Genomic DNA, 16,161 nt, shown 5'->3' on the forward strand with positions numbered 1-16,161 from the left:
TTCACTATCAGCTGACTGGCAAAAATATTTACTTCAATACAAAAGCATTCCTAAAAATTACATTGTTATACCTAAACTTACATTTTTTATATACAGAAATACAAAACAAAGTTTGGAATATACAGTAAAACTTTGGATTGCAAATAACTTGGTTTGCAAGTGTTCTATAAGACAAGCAATGATTAAATTTTAACTTGCTATACCAGTAACGTCTTGCAATACACATACATACAGTATAGAAGCATCACATTTTCACAACTGAGCCAATGGGTCCTCTCTATATGACGCTGCAGGAATGCAGTGACTGTTCCAAACGAGCAAGGGCTTGCAATACAAGTATGTATATTTTTGTACACGAGTGCCCTGGAATACAAGCATACTTCTGGAACAAATTATGCTCCCAAACCAAAGTTTTACTGTACTCACAAGTTTAAACATTGTTCATTTTTATTTTTTTTTTACAATCAACATGGGTCTCAGTAGAGACTTACTCCCCCTTCCTACAGAATTTCACAAAGGAGAGAGAGTTGCTTAAAGATCAAAGAGATCAAATTACAGATGTAGTCCTTTTCAGAACTTTTAAATTTAGACAAATAACTACTAAATTTGGACAAAGAACTTCTTTTTAGCATGGAATATAAGTTCCAGAAATCATATTTTTCGTTTATATGCATTTCTGAATATGCATATACATTTTATAACATAGCCAAAAACTTCAAATGCAAAACCACTTATCTGTTTCAGGAGAAACCACATTGGAAGTGCTACACACTTCATGGCCCTTATCAGCACAAAAGGAAAAGTACTCTCCTCTCATGCTGTGAACAACTGACAGTTTAAACTTCACTAATACATTTGGACAGACAGAACTCATAAAAAAACCCGGGATACTGCAGGACTTGGGAATCAGATGAAGGGAAGAATTTGGCAAGGTCTGAAGCAAGGACGGTGAAGGATTTTCCAATTGGAATGCAAAATAGGCTGACTGGAAGAGGAACCGACAGCAAACGAATGCATAAAAACTTGACGGGTTATGTCCTCTTCCAGGGAGCCAGAGGGGGCCAGCCCACACCAAATATCGGCCATTCTAACTGGCACAGACAAATAAGGGTTGATTTGTTAAGTATAATCAAAGACAAATTCCTTTTTTTTAAAATTAGCTAACATATCAAGGGATCCCCACAGGTAGACAGACATCCCCCCATTGTGCAATGGAGGACAAAAACACTTCCCTGAATTCCTGGCCCCGCCCATCTCTGGACTAGGGAAACGCAGTACTAGCAGGTCCACACTCGCTTCGTCCTCAAGGACGTCTCAGACACTCTCAAACACACAAAACACAACAGATTTCAGTTCAGTTACTCAACCAGAAAATAACAGTTCCTAGAATCCTTCCCCACAACTTTTCAGCGACAGATCACGTGGCTTACTAGGCAGGAGACGAGAGACAGGATAGGGATGATCAATCCCCACTTACCAGATAGTGGCCACTCCAGGTACAGATACAGATACAGATTCTTGTACTTTAAACTGAGACTAGATAAGTCAGTTGAAGCGGTCCAACGTCCTGAGGTCTGCCAACCCCCCAAAAGGAAGGCAGCCGGCTAAGCAGACATATCAGCCGTAGGACCAGAAACAAGTGACCAATCGAGTAACCAGTGGTCAAGAGACCTTCAAGTCCCTGTTCGGGCGCCAAATGAAAGGTCACTTGGACACACAATGTCAGAGGCGTGAAGAAAGTACAAGAAATTTTATTCACAGCATGCCGGGACCCTAGTGCAGTTAATAGCCTGCCTACTAGAGTGTCAGAAACAGGAAATACACGGACTTTTATGCCCTTTTTGCAAACTAATATATGCAAAAACTACAATTTTCATTTGTTACTTCTATAACTTTCTACAATTATTATTGGTCCTAAGCCAGCACTTATGATAGGTTCAGGGGTACAACTTATAGTCCTATAGGAAACTAGCTCATTTCTCTGCTTATCTAAATCTTACAGGTCTAAATGCTACATGTACAGAAGGGCAGGGCACATCATGGCTCAAACTCTTATCTATTCAGCTTACAATGTGGTAAGGTAGGGACATACATTTTAGGCAGATGAAGTCAATAGATTGTAAACTTTCTTCAGCTATGTAGACCAGAGCAATATTTTAAACAACAGTTAACCATTTCATGACCCTACAGTTCTACTTTGGTTCCAGTCTTACCTCGATAACCGTTCATCGATTGTTTCTTTTAACGATGCCACCTCAAATAGTTTTTCTCTGCCTTATGGAATCCCCCAAGGTTCAATACTTTCGCCTATTTTATTTAATATTTTCCTAGCCCCTCTGATGACATTGTGTCAATCCATTGGATTTACAGTATTTGCCTACACAGACGATATTCAATTACTATATCCAATCAATACCAAAAATCCTCAAGAAATAGCAATAATAAATGATAAACTGGATCAAATTCATTATTGGCTCGAAACTAATAAACTAGCTTTAAATATTCAGAAAACCAATCTTATGCTCTTTCCATGGAAAGATTGTGAAACACTTTCCTTTCCTATATCTATCAAAGGCATTTCCCTGCAGATGGCCAAAAATATTAGGATTCTAGGAGTAACATTTGATAATAAATTATCTTTCCACGATCACATAAGCCAAGTGGTAAAATCTACTTTTTACAGACTCCGCCAGATCCAATCTGTATCAAAATTTTTATGCGCAAAATCATTGAACATCTTAATTCATTCCCTTGTAATCTCTAAAATTGATTACTGTAACGCCTTATTTATAGGTTTGCCACAAAAAGAGCTTAGGCGTTTACAAATAATTCAGAACGCCTCCATTAAAATTATTTATAAAGCCAAAAAATTTGATCATGTCTCACCTTTACTCAAGAAGGCACACTGGCTTCCAGTAGCACACCGCATTTTATATAAACAATGCTTACTTACCTTTAAAGCTTTAGAATTCAAAACTCCTGCCTTTATTTTTAGAGTCTTGATACCTCATACTACCTCTAGATCTCTTAGATCACAAGATCAACATCTATTAGCAATCCCCTCATTAAAAGTTATTAACACAAGGCGCAATACAATCTTTTCTATAACAGCCCCTCAGTCCTGGAATAATCTTCCACTCTATTTAAGACAAGAAAAAAACTTAGAAAAATTTAAGACTAAACTTAAAAGTTTTCTATTTACAGATGCTTTTAACGATTAAAATCTTCCGCATTGCCAATCTAATTATTTCTTTGTTAATCGTCATTGTCTCCCTTCCTAACGTATTTCCCTTGAATTATTGAATTTAATAATGAATGTAACCATTAAATAACTTCCCTTTTGTTTCATTATTATATGTAGAAATATCCCCTAAATGTATTGTTATCTGTTTAAATAAGTTTACTTTTTTACCCAAATTATTGTATGTTTGAACGATATGTTACCTAAATTTTTTATCTATTTGTACATCGCCTAGAATTTTGAATAGGCGATAAATCAAACTATTTAATAAACTTGGAAACTTGGAAATATGAAGCTTTGTTGAATCCAGCCAGCAGTCCCAGACCTTTCATGGTACGCTGACTCCTCCTGCCACTGCTGAACCATCCTCCAGTCACCATGACAGTCCCCGAAGGATAGCACATCCAGCCTATCACAACAAGAGCCCCAACCACCAAATCTCTCCTGAGGTCTTCCCCTTGAGTCAGTAATGACATTGGCACCAACATCATCAGAAGCATGATCACACATCCCTGCACAGTCAGGAGCATAGCCAAAAACATCTCCTGGCAGCCCTGAAAGATCGGTGTAGAGAACAAGAAGGGCTCCCTTCCTCCTACAGTGTTACCCACGGTCTCATGCTCCAGCTTCCCCTCCCAGTGTTGGCACTATCACAAAAGGGACTGAGGGAGACACCACAGCACCGGAGGCAATGAATATACCTCCAAAAGTCATGTCCCCTTTCTTTAGTTATCTTATATGACTATTTATGATGTTATTGAATTTTGTTTTTATTTAATCTTTACCCAATTATTTCTATATTACTTTAAGAGGGCAGGTAGGGCTCCTTCTTGGTTACATCACACAAGACTGCTGCAACACTGTCTGGTTACATTACCTTAGTGTTTTCTATCCCGCCAATACCTTTCAGTTCTAGGCAGTTTACAAAATGAGTTGGCCTGGGCATTCCCAGGGAGCTTACAGAGTTGATAGATAGAGTGAGCTTACAAGAATTGAAGACTAGCATGAGCGAAGGGTTTTGGAGGAGGGTTTCTAAGGTTTTTGATGAGCGATGGGGTTTGGGGGGGAGGGTTTCTAAGTTTTTTGATTAGCTCATTTGACAAATTTTTTGAAAAGTATAGTTTTCAGTTCTTTCCTGAATATTTTGTAGTTGGTTGTCTTGGTCAGTAGCTTGGAGAGGTGGCAGTCTATTTTCGCTGCTCTGGTGGCTAGTAGTTCGCCATATAGTTTTTTGCTTTGTATGCCTTTTGCTGAGGGATGGGTGAAGAGGGCTTGTGTTCTCCTTGGTCTTGATGTGTTATTTCTGATCAGGTGTTTGTTTACGTAGCTGGGACCAGTTCCATTTAGGGCTCTGAAGAGGGTGCAAAAGAATTTGTATTGTATGCGTGCTTGCATTGGGAACCAGTGTGAGTCTTGGTAAGCAGTGGTAATGTGATCGTATTTTTTCAATGAATATATCAATCTGAGAGCTGTGTTTTGCACCATTTGTAATTGTTTTAAGGTATAGGTGGGGCATGGCAGATAAAGGCTGTTACAGTAGTCCAGGAGGCCCAGGATTAGCGCTTGGACCATAAGTCTGAATTGTTCTTTGGTGAAGTATTTTCTGATTTTTCTTAGGTTGTACATGGTTGCAAATGCCTTCTGGACTGTTTTGCTGATTTGAAGTTGCATGGTGCAGCTCTTGTCTATTACTATTCCCTGCAGTTTTAGGTTGGGTTGTAGAGGGTATAGGATGGAGTTTAATTCTAGGTTTATTATGGAGGGTGTTTTGTTTTTTTCTAGAAGTAGGAATTTGGTTTTGTCTTGGTTTAACTTTAGTTTGTGTCATCTCATCCACTGTGATATTGTTTTTAGTGTTGTATGTATTTTCATTGTTGTGTCATTGGTGGATTGGTCGAAAGGCAAGATGATGGTGATATTATCTGCGTAGCTGTATGAGGTTATGTCTAATTTGTCTAGGTATGTGCTGAGTGTGGCTATGTAGAGGGTGAAGAGTGTTGGGGATAGTGGCGAGCCTTGGGGGACTCTGCAGGGGTTGCTCCAGGGTTCAGATTGTTCTTTCTTTGTTTTGATTCTGTATTTCCTTGAGCGGAGGAATCCTTCAAACCAGTTGTAGACCCTGCCTGTGATTCCTATTGCCTCCAGTGTTAGTGCTAGGGTGATCTGGGGACAGAATCTAGGCAGAACCAGGATTTACCTAGTTAGCAGCTATTTTCAGATTGGATGAGGTTACGACAACTAAATGGCCAACTTAACTTTATCCGGTTATTGTTCTGAATATCAGCTGATATTCAGATTATTTCTGGCAGCCAGCAAAGACTTGGAAATTCAACATCAGAGTCTAGATTACGCCTGGCCTTGAAAATCTAGATCACATTCTGCCTGAAGTGATCAATGCCTTTAAAAGCATTGATCACCACAAGCTAAATGTCAGCCCATTGGTTGGTTAAATGGATATTTACTTTAATAAATTCATTAAAATATGTAACAGCTTAATAATGAAGATGTTCCTGCCTGAAAAAAAGTTTGCAAAGCCTGAGTATGGAACCTACATATCAAACATGAACAAGAATTGATATAAAAACCCCACAATTATCACATGGTCTAGCTGCTTACAACTCAGCATCACCTCCCCATCACCAGAAACCCAAAAACAGAATATATTCTCAGTCAGCCCATGCTGCAGAAAGTTGACCTGAGGCTTCTAAGTCCTCACCTAGGTTGTCCAGGCCAATGAAGTTAAGTGGCAAGCCACTGGCATCCACTGCTTCCACCGGCACATCCTTGAAATTTAAGAAATCCCATTTGACCTTTCCTCGCTTGTCTGCACGAAACCATGTCTCCTGGCCCTGAAATCTTTCCAAAAACACAGCATCTGGATCAGTGAAAATGTGCTTTACTTTCAAATTAAAAGTCAGCTCTCTCGATATTGTAGGGTCCACAAACAGGATTATAAACCTTGAAATTTCTGCTGGGAACACAGTAAGCTGGACTTAAAAGTTTTCCTTTTTAAGATATACATATTTCAAAAAAGCAATGTTACTTACCGTAACAGTTGTTATCCAGGGACAGCAGGCAGCTATTCTCACTAGTGGGTGATGTCATCCGACAGAGCCCCGACACGGACATCTTGAAAGCATGTCTTGCTTGAAGAAACTTAGAAGTTTCGAGATGCCCGCACCGGGCGTGTCTCCTCAGTTCAGGTAGCTAGCCTGAGAAGCCAACCCAGGGGAGGTGGGTGGGATGTGAGAATAGCTGCCTGCTGTCCCTGGATAACAACTGTTACGGTAAGTAGCATTGCTTTATCCCAGGACAAGCAGGCAGGTATTCTCACTAGTGGGTGACCTCCAAGCTAACCCCAATGGGATGGTGGGAGAGTTGGCAATTTCAAGAGAATAAATTTTGTAACACTGTTTGGCCAAACTGTCCATCCCGTCTGGAAAAAGTGTCCAGACAATAATGAGAGGTGAATGTATGAACCGAGGACCAAGTGGCAGCCTTACAAATCTCCTCAATCGGTGTCGATCTGAGGAAGGCTACAGAGGCTGCCATTGCTCTGACCTTATGGGCTGTGACCTTACAGGGAAGGGATAATCCAGCCTGGGCATAGCAGGAAGAGATACAAGCCGCCATCCAGTTAGAGATGGTGCGCTTCGATACAGGTCGTCCTAACTTGTTTGGATCAAAGGAGACGAAAAGTTGAGGAGCAGTTCTGTGAGGCTTTGTGCGATCCAAGTAGAAAGCTAAAGCACGTTTACAGTCCAGAGTGTGCAAAGCAGCTTCCCCAGGATGAGAATGAGGCTTTGGAAAGAACACTGGAAGCACGATGGATTGGTTGATGTGAAATTCAGAGACCACTTTAGGCAGGAATTTCGGATGAGTACAAAGAACCACCTTGTCATGATGGAATACGGTGAACGGTGGATCCGCCACTAGGGCCTGAAGCTCACTGACGCGGCGAGCAGACGTGAGGGCCACCAGAAAAACCACCTTCCAGGTGAGATACTTAAGTGGAGCCTTGCTGAGAGGTTCAAACGGAGGCTTCATGAGATGAGACAGGACAACATTGAGATCCCAAACCACAGGAGGTGGTTTGATAGGAGGGTTGACATGAAAAAGACCTTTCATAAATCTGGAAACCACAGGATGAGCAGACAAAGGTTTCCCCTGTAGAGGCTGATGGAAAGCCGCAATAGCACTCAGATGGACTCGTATGGAGGTAGACTTGAGACCAGACTGAGATAGGTGTAAAAGGTAGTCCAATACAGAAGAAAGGGAAGCTCGCTGAGGTTCCGTGGCATTGGAAATACACCAGGAGGAGAATCTAGTCCATTTTTGGGAGTAGCATTGTCGAGTAGCAGGCTTCCTGGAAGCCTCCAAAACCTCCCTCACTGCTTGAGAAAACTGGTGAGGAGTTATGTTGAAAGGAACCAAGCTGTCAGGTGGAGGGACTGCAGATTGGGATGAAGTAGTGAACCTTGATGTTGAGTGAGTAGTGAAGGAAACACTGGAAGAAGTATGGGCTCCCTGCTGCTGAGTTGAAGTAGAAGGGAGAACCAAGGTTGTCTGGGCCACCGAGGAGCAATTAGAATCATGGTGGCATGGTCTGATCTCAACTTGACCAGAGTCTTCTGAATGAGAGGAAAAGGAGGAAACGCATATAGGAAGCGATTCCCCCAATCCAGCAGAAAAGCATCTGCCTCGAGGCGGAGAGGAGTGTAGATCCTGGAGCAAAACTGAGGCAGCTTGAAGTTGTGGGGGGCTGCAAAGAGATCTATCTGAGGTGTCCCCCACTGTGCAAATATCTGATGAAGGGGTTTGGAATTGAGCGTCCATTCGTGAGGTTGGAGAAGACGGCTCAATTTGTCTGCCAAGACATTGTCCTTCCCCTGAATATAGACAGCCCTGAGGAAGGTGTTGTGGCGGACCGCCCAATCCCAGACTCGAAGAGCTTCCTGGAAAAGGGAGGCCGAGCCCGTGCCCCCTTGCTTGTTTACATAATACATGGCGACCTGATTGTCGGTGCGAATGAGGACCACCATGTCGTGAAGCAGATGTTGAAAAGCCTGAAGAGCATTGAAGATGGCTCTGAGCTCCAGAAGATTGATTTGATGGAGTCGTTCCGCACTGGTCCAGAACCCCTGAGTGCGAAGACCATCCAGATGAGCTCCCCATGCATAGTTCGATGAATCGGTCGTGAGAACCTTCTGGTGGGGAGGAGAATGAAACAGCAAACCTCTGGATAGATTCGAAGAGGTCATCCACCAAAGAAGAGACTGCCGTAGAGCAGGAGTGACTACAATGTGGCGGGACAACGGGTCGGACACCTGAGTCCACTGAGATGCCAAGGTCCATTGAGGAATTCTGAGATGTAGTCTGGCAAAAGGCGTCACATGAACTGTGGATGCCATGTGACCCAAGAGGACCATCATGTGTCTCGCTGAGATGGACGGGCGAGAAGACACCGACTGGCAGAGGAGAAGAAGAGCATCCATGCGCTGAGGAGGAAGGAACGCTCGAAGTTGGATGGTATCCAGGACCGCCCCGATGAAGGGGAGAGTCTGGGAGGGCTGAAGATGTGACTTGGGAAAGTTGATCTCGAAGCCCAAGTTCTGCAGAAAACAAATTGTAGTCAAGGTCGCCGAAATGACCTCTGGGGCCGACGGTGCCTTGATGAGCCAGTCGTCGAGGTATGGAAACACCTGGAGACCCATGTTCCGGAGTGCAGCGGCCACCACCACCAGACACTTCGTGAAGACTCTGGGCGAAGAGGAAAGGCCAAATGGAAGCACTCGATACTGCAGATGTAGATGTCCCACCCGAAATCTGAGGAACTTGCGGGAGGCCGGATGAATCGGGATGTGAGTGTAGGCCTCCTTGAGGTCCAGAGAGCATAACCAATCGTTCTGCTCGAGGAGGGGATAGAGAGAGGCAAGGGTCAGCATACGGAACCGCTCCTTGACCAAAAACTTGTTGAGGACTCGAAGGTCCAAAATGGGCCGCAGATCGCCCGTCTTCTTCGGGACCAGGAAATACCGGGAGTAAAACCCCTGGTTTTGCTGTTCTAACGGGACCGGCTCGACGGCTCGCAGTCGAAGCAAAGCCTGAGCCTCCTGGAGAAGAAGAGCGGTCTGCGTTAAGTTGGAAGGATACTCTCTTGGAGGGTGGTCCGGGGGGACCTGCTGGAAGTGAAGAGAGTATCCCTCTCTTACGATGGTAAGGACCCAAATGTCTGTGGTGATTGACTCCCATCGATGACAAAAATGATGGAGACGACCCCCTATGGGAAAAACAGGGGAAGACAGAACGTCGGTTATGCTCCCTGGAAGAGAGTCAAAAAGGCTGAGTAGCCTTGGGTGCAGCCGGCATCTGAGGCTTCTGCTGAGCCTTTTGCGGAGGCTGTCTCTTCGCAGGCTGTCTCGCAGGAGGAGTCTGTCTCGGTTGATAACGCCGCTGGTAAATCTGAGGCGGCCTGGATGGACGAGACTGCTGAGGTTTCGGTTTAGGACGTAGAATAGACTGAAAAGACTTTTCATGGTCCAACAGCTTTTTAGTAACAGTTTCAATAGACTCATCAAATAGATCCGCTCCTGCACAAGGTACATTTGCAAGTCTGTCTTGGAGGTTCGGATCCATATCGATGGTTCGAAGCCATGCCAGGCGACGCATGGCAACCGAACATGCCGCCGCTCGAGCCGAGAGCTCAAAGGCATCGTAGGAGGATTGCATCAGTTGAAGGCGTAATTGGGACAGGGTCGCCACCACCTCTTCAAACTGGAAACGAGCCTGAGCATCGATGAAAGGAGTAAACTTGCGGAGCACCGGCAAGAAAAAATCCAAGTATGAAGAGAAGAAAAAGTTGTAGTTGAGCACTCGAGTCGCCATCATCGAGTTCTGATAGATACGTCTACCAAACTTATCCATCGTTCTCCCCTCTCTGCCCGGAGGAACGGAAGCATAGACTTGGGAGGGATGAGAACGTTTGAGAGAGGACTCGACTAGAAGGGACTGATGAGAAAGTTGAGCTCCCTCAAACCCCTTGTGGTGAACGATGCGGTATCGAGCATCCAGTTTACTGGGTACTGCAGGTAAGGAATACGGTGTCTCAAAACAGCGCATGAAAGTCTGGTCCAGCAGCTTGTGTAGGGGAAGCCGAAGCGTCTCCGCCGGAGGGTGAGGTAAATGCATGGTGTCCAAATACTCCTTAGAATATTTCGACCCAGTGTCCAAAGTCACATCCAAGTCATCCGCCATTTGTCGAAGAAAAGATGAGAAAGACAATTGGTCCGCCAAGGCCGGTCGACTAGACGGGCTAGAAGACGTGGAAGCCTCCGGGTCCAGGGAGAGCTGAGATCGGCAGGGAGAATAAGAGGCAGATGGTTCCTCATACTCCGGCCCTTCCGGCTGGGACAAATCCGACGAGGAGTATCCCAGACGTTGCATCTTCTTTTGCGGGGACACCTCTGAATGACGTGAGGAGTGCCGAGAAGAGTGTCGAGATCGATGCTCCTCCCGGTGACGGGACGGAGAACGAGATCTTCTATGCATCGAGTGGTCCTTCGAAGCCTCAAAGGAATGGATAGGGCTTGATGCAGTGGACCGTAGAGGTGGCAGAGATGCGGATTCACGCAGCGCCACCCAGGTCTGGTATGGAGTGCGGAAGAACTCCTCCTGCGATGCAGTATGCCCAGGACTACGATTATCAGGAGCCGTTCTAGCCCCCTGTTGGCGTGGAGGTGTGATGGGCTCCAAAGGTGGCATCTCAGGAAGGGAAGCCCTCCTGGAGGATTCCGCCGCCCTCCGCCGATCCCCCTCGTCGAGCAATGAAATTGACCGACGAGGAGGAGGGGGAGGGGGCGGACCGCCCTCTGAAACCGGGGTCGGAAGCTCACCGTGAATGTTGGCGATAAGCCGGGGTCCCATAGTGCGCATAAGCTCGACAAACTGAGCTTCTAGCAGGGAACGAAGCGAAGCCGATATGGAGGGATCCGCACCGAAAGGGGGTCCTCCAGTATGGTCTTCGCGTTCCTTCGTGGCCAAGTGCTTCTGCTTGCTAGCTTTAGGCACTTTGATGACCACAGGAGGGACAGTGGAAGGCGGTACCTGAACCGAGGAGACGGAAGCAGGCGCCGATGCTGAACCCGATGCTGAAGCCGGTGTGAACGATGCAGGCTTCACGATGCTCGATGCAGGAGTCGTCGATGCAGGTTTCGAACGGACCGGCGAAACCTCAACAGCCGCAGCAGTAGAGATGTCTTTGGCAGTCTCCATCTTGAACATCGACTCCCAGAGCAAGTAGCGCCGCTTAAACGAGCGCGCAGTGAGCGTGGAACAAGGCCGGCACGATTTCGGAACGTGGTCCGGACCAAGACACTGAAGACAGCGTCGGTGTGGGTCCGTCAGCGAAATCGCACGCTGGCACTTGCTGCACTTTTTAAAACCGGTGATTGGTCGGGACATAGGCCGGAAAATCGACGCTGCAAGGTCGAAGCCGCTAGGCCGCAGCCACGAGGCCGGCCCGGCCGAACCGCCGGAAGAAATAATTGTAAAATTTTTTTTTTTTTTTTTTTAGAAAAATAAAGTAAAATTGAAATAAAATCAAAGAAAGAAACAGAAACGCGGGAATTAGAAGGCAAAAAACTGAATTTCAGTCAGCGCAGAATGAAGTACAAACTTCTCAGCTCCGCGGAAAGAAAAGAACTGAGGAGACACGCCCGGTACATCGGGCGGGAAGGCACTGGCGCATGCGCGGTGCGGGCATCTCGAAACTTCTAAGTTTCTTCAAGCAAGACATGCTTTCAAGATGTCCGTGTCGGGGCTCTGTCGGATGACATCACCCACTAGTGAGAATACCTGCCTGCTTGTCCTGGGATAAAATGTAAATAGAGTACAATTTTAAGACTGACAAGAAGAGGGTACTTGTTAAAAACATACTTGGTAGTAAAAACAGGAATCTTATAGAAAAGGACCAGTATTTCTTGGAAACACTAAAGATATGCATTTCAGAATGGCCTGAACCAGTCCTTGGGCTTATCAGTAAAATGTAGAACAGAGGGCAATTTACCTTATATACTCAAATATAAACTAAGGTAACCTTTCTCTCCCCCTCCCCTGAAAAAAAGGTTGACTCGAATATAAACCAGGGGGTTAATATTCAAGTGCAGTGCCTTACCAGGCTCTGTACCCTGCTCCCCCCTCCCTTGCTGCTCTGCCAGGCTCTGCATCCAGGCCCCCTCCTTCTCTGTCAGGTTCTGTACCCTGTCCCCCTTCCCTCTCGATGCCTTGCAGGCCTGCACCGGGCCTGCCATAAGTCCTGGTGGTCCAGCAGTGGGACGGGACAGCAGAGATCCCTCTCACCTCCTGTCCCAGCTGATTCTAAGAATTTTTGCCTCCCTTCCGCCTCCCTTGTGGTCCAGCAGTGAACAGCAGGAGGTGTGACCTTCCTTCGCTCCTGCCCATGCAGAGTTACAGGAAGGTTGGAGCAAGAAGCAGCTGTGGTTCACCGCTGGACCACCAGGGATTCTAAAAGGTATGCAGGGGAGGCACATTTTCGAGCATAAGATAAGTTTTTCATTTTTGTACTCCTAGCAGGTTGTGCAGTGTTGTAGCACTTTTGAGATTGGTCTCCACTCATTCCATTATTATTATTTACTTGTTTATATCATTATTTGAGTGGGTTTACACTCTACACTATTATTATTATGCACTTAGGAAGATCATGTAATGGTGTGCTGGACTGAGCCTTGTGCTCTTGCAAGAGATAAGTATTGAACGCTCTGCGTTTTTCTGACTTATGCAACTCACACTGAGGACTTCCTTATCATTAAATTATTATTTATAGTGATATAATTGTGTGAGTGGATTCTGTATCTCCCTCAGTGCTCACTTGAAGAGCTATTATAGAATTTAAAGATGAAATTAGAACATGATCCTCATCCTCAAACACTATAGACTGCTGGAATTTTATTGCTCTCTTGACATGTGCTGAGCTTCCTAGACGCTACTACAAATAGAAGGAATTTTGCCCCCACGGGGCTCATTCCAGGAGAGAAACAGGTACCTCACACCACCCTTTTGGGACAGGACAAAATAGGCAGCTGCTGTATAATGTCCATAGTGCTCTTTTGTGTACCCAAAGAATCTGCAGAAAGAGAAAACACCACATTAGCAGAAGAGTCCAAAGATGACAGAACAGGTATTTTGTAATCTTTTACTAATCAGAACCAAGAAATCTTTAAAAGGGTAAAGGGAATAGGACTTGCTATACCATTTTTCTGTGGCTACAGATCAAAGCAGTTTACATATTATATACAGATGCTTATTTTGTTCCTGGGCAATGTGACTTGCACAGTCACAAGGAGCAGCAGTGGGAATCGAACCGTTTCCCAGGTTCTCAGCCCACCGCACTACTTATTCCATTTTCGCAACATCTCCTGCACAGACAAAGCAGTACAGATGAATATGGCTTATTACAAAAAGATTTCTTCCATTATTGACAGAGGTTTTCTACTACACAGGGCCAGTGAAATGACTCTGGAAAGGCACTGAGGTCTGGATCTGACCTCAAGTGCTACTACTTCAATGGAATCCCATCGTGTGCTTTATCACCACTTGGGAAAGTGATCTGGGTAATAATTATGATTTTTGTTAAATGGAGGGAAGTCTTTAAGCATCTTTTAAAATGTTTCAATATCCAGTAATATGGTGGAGAATGGTATGAGATTCCGCACAGGCAGTACTATACTCTAGTCTGTCTACACCAGATTTACAAACCAGGATTGACTTTAAGCTAGCAGAAGTATAGTGTGCAAGGGGACTTTTACAATATATGGTGGACATATGCTAAAGTACAACTCTTCTGGAAAGAGATACTGGAGCAGTTGAAACAAATCACACAAGTCTCTTATCCCTGCACTGTAGCTTGATTTCTTATATTTTAAAACCATCCAGTCACATAAGGACATATATAAAATTTGCATACAACTCTTCATCCCCAGCAAGCTACTCCTGGCTCAACACTGGAAACAAATGAGTACTAGAGAGCTGCACGGGAATGGGGATTTCCCCTATGGAAGAAGTTACAGTGACAGTATAACCAAAATCTCTAGTGACTCCAGAACGAGGCTTGGAATGCACAGAGGCAGCTGGAGCTCCAGAATGAGGCTTGGAATTTCAGAGAGAAGCAGCTGGAATGCCAGACCAAGGCTTGGAACATTCACTGGTTAAATAACAAATTCCATGCAAAACAATCCAAACACAGGAGGTTGTTAGGGTTGGGAAGAAACAGAGGGTTATAAGCAAGTAAATAATAACATTGACTTTTGCGGATACGGGTGGGGATTGAATGGATCTTAGTGGGTACAGGTGGGGATGGGCAAAATATCTGTCCCCGTGCAACTCTCTAATGAGTACTCCTACAACTGATATGGAGAAATAATAAATTGTTGTTGGAGTTACAAAACCTGTATTTGTTTGATGTCTAAATCGAAAGCTCAGTGAAACCGGTGTATTATAGCTCCTCAGTTTGGAATGTATATGCTACTTGGAGGGATCGCTAACTGATCTCACCACCTATGCCACAGACACATCATATGAACTATTTCTCCTCTGTTCCAGGACTTAGCCTATTAGGAGAGTTGGATAAGGGATGGTGGAAGGGCAGAGAATGGGTTACTTATGTTGTTTTTCAGCTATATTGTACATTTGGATAAGCGAATCTGGTTATCACATTGTTTGCTTTTTGTTGTTCTTTTCACAAGTTAACAAATTTGGGGAGAAAAGGAGAAGTGAGGTCATAAGACTGAATAGCTGCTTAACAAAGCAGTCAGATTAGTTTCTAAGTGTGCACGCTGATCCTATGTCCAGACTCCCACTAACTCTGCCCACTTTCTACCTAGTAGAGGTCATTCCTCAGGTGTAGGGCACTGCTTCCAGTAGTTTCAAATTGGGGCTGACCAGTCAAGAATTGCAACAAACCAGGGCATAATCAGTGATGTGCCCATTCTTTAGCAACTGGCATTTTAAAAGTTGACTCAATCTGCTCAGTGACTTTTTACCCCAGAACATTAGCTACAAGAGCTAGACACATCATTAATGGATAACACTATGAATGCTATTCTGAGAATTAAAAAGAAAAAAAAAAGATCAGTTGCATGGATAGTCTCCTAGAAGAACCTGTCCCATAAGCTTTCAAACTACTGTATCCCATGTCCTCAGTGCAAAGATAAAAGGATTCAGGTTGCATGTTAAAAGAAAAGGCACCACATACGCATTCTTCCGCCTGATATTCCACTGCTGGAGACGCACAGTCCAGTTAATGATATTCTCCAAGTCGTAAAACCTAGTGTACAGTTCATGGATGATCCTCTGTTTCAGGGGTGCTGGGGAAGAATTGGATGATGATGATGCACTACTGTAGCGAGATCCAGCAATCAGAAGGCTGGCAACATCCCGCCGTCGTGTCCACTGCATAGAAATCATATTCCCTCATTATTGTTTCCTAATTTAACACACCAAAGGCTAGGAGGCATTTAGCTGAAGCAGTCTAAGAATTTCGTAACACAGTGCTTCATATAGGCTCGAGGTTGCACAGGTCTCTCTTTTTAGATATGTCTTAACTGCAGGCTTTTAAGAATGCATTTGCCCACTTGTCACCAGGGCATGGAGTCAGTACAGCACAGTTACTTATCGTAACAGTTGTTATCCAGGGACAGCAGGCAGATATTCCCACACATGGGTGACGTCACCAACGGAGCCCCGCAGCGGACAGCCTCGAAAGCAAACTTGCTTGAAGATCTCGAGCTTTCGAGTGCTGCATCGTGCATGCGCGCGTGCCTTCCCGCCCGAACTAGGGGGCGCATCTCCTGTGAGGATCCTCAGTTCAGATACCAAGCTAAGAAGCCAACCAGGGGAGGTGGGCG

At 44.8% G+C, this 16,161-nt stretch overlaps 1 protein-coding gene across 2 annotated transcripts in view; it reads right to left on the reverse strand.

Moving 5' to 3' along the window:
- The window catches only part of DMAC2 (distal membrane arm assembly complex 2), a 38,700-nt gene that overhangs the window by 10,458 nt on the left and 12,081 nt on the right, over nucleotides 1-16,161 (reverse strand). For both annotated transcript variants that reach the window (XM_033956630.1, XM_033956629.1), the window contains exons 2-4: nucleotides 15,510-15,706; nucleotides 13,302-13,382; nucleotides 5,958-6,097 (exon numbers count right to left, since the gene is read on the reverse strand). In XM_033956630.1, the coding sequence (XP_033812521.1) occupies nucleotides 5,958-6,097; nucleotides 13,302-13,382; nucleotides 15,510-15,706 (418 nt within the window). The remainder of the gene's footprint in view (nucleotides 1-5,957; nucleotides 6,098-13,301; nucleotides 13,383-15,509; nucleotides 15,707-16,161) is intronic.

Source organism: Geotrypetes seraphini, chromosome 8 (assembly GCF_902459505.1).
Source record: "Geotrypetes seraphini chromosome 8, aGeoSer1.1, whole genome shotgun sequence".
Classification (NCBI taxonomy): Eukaryota; Metazoa; Chordata; class Amphibia; order Gymnophiona; family Dermophiidae; genus Geotrypetes; species Geotrypetes seraphini.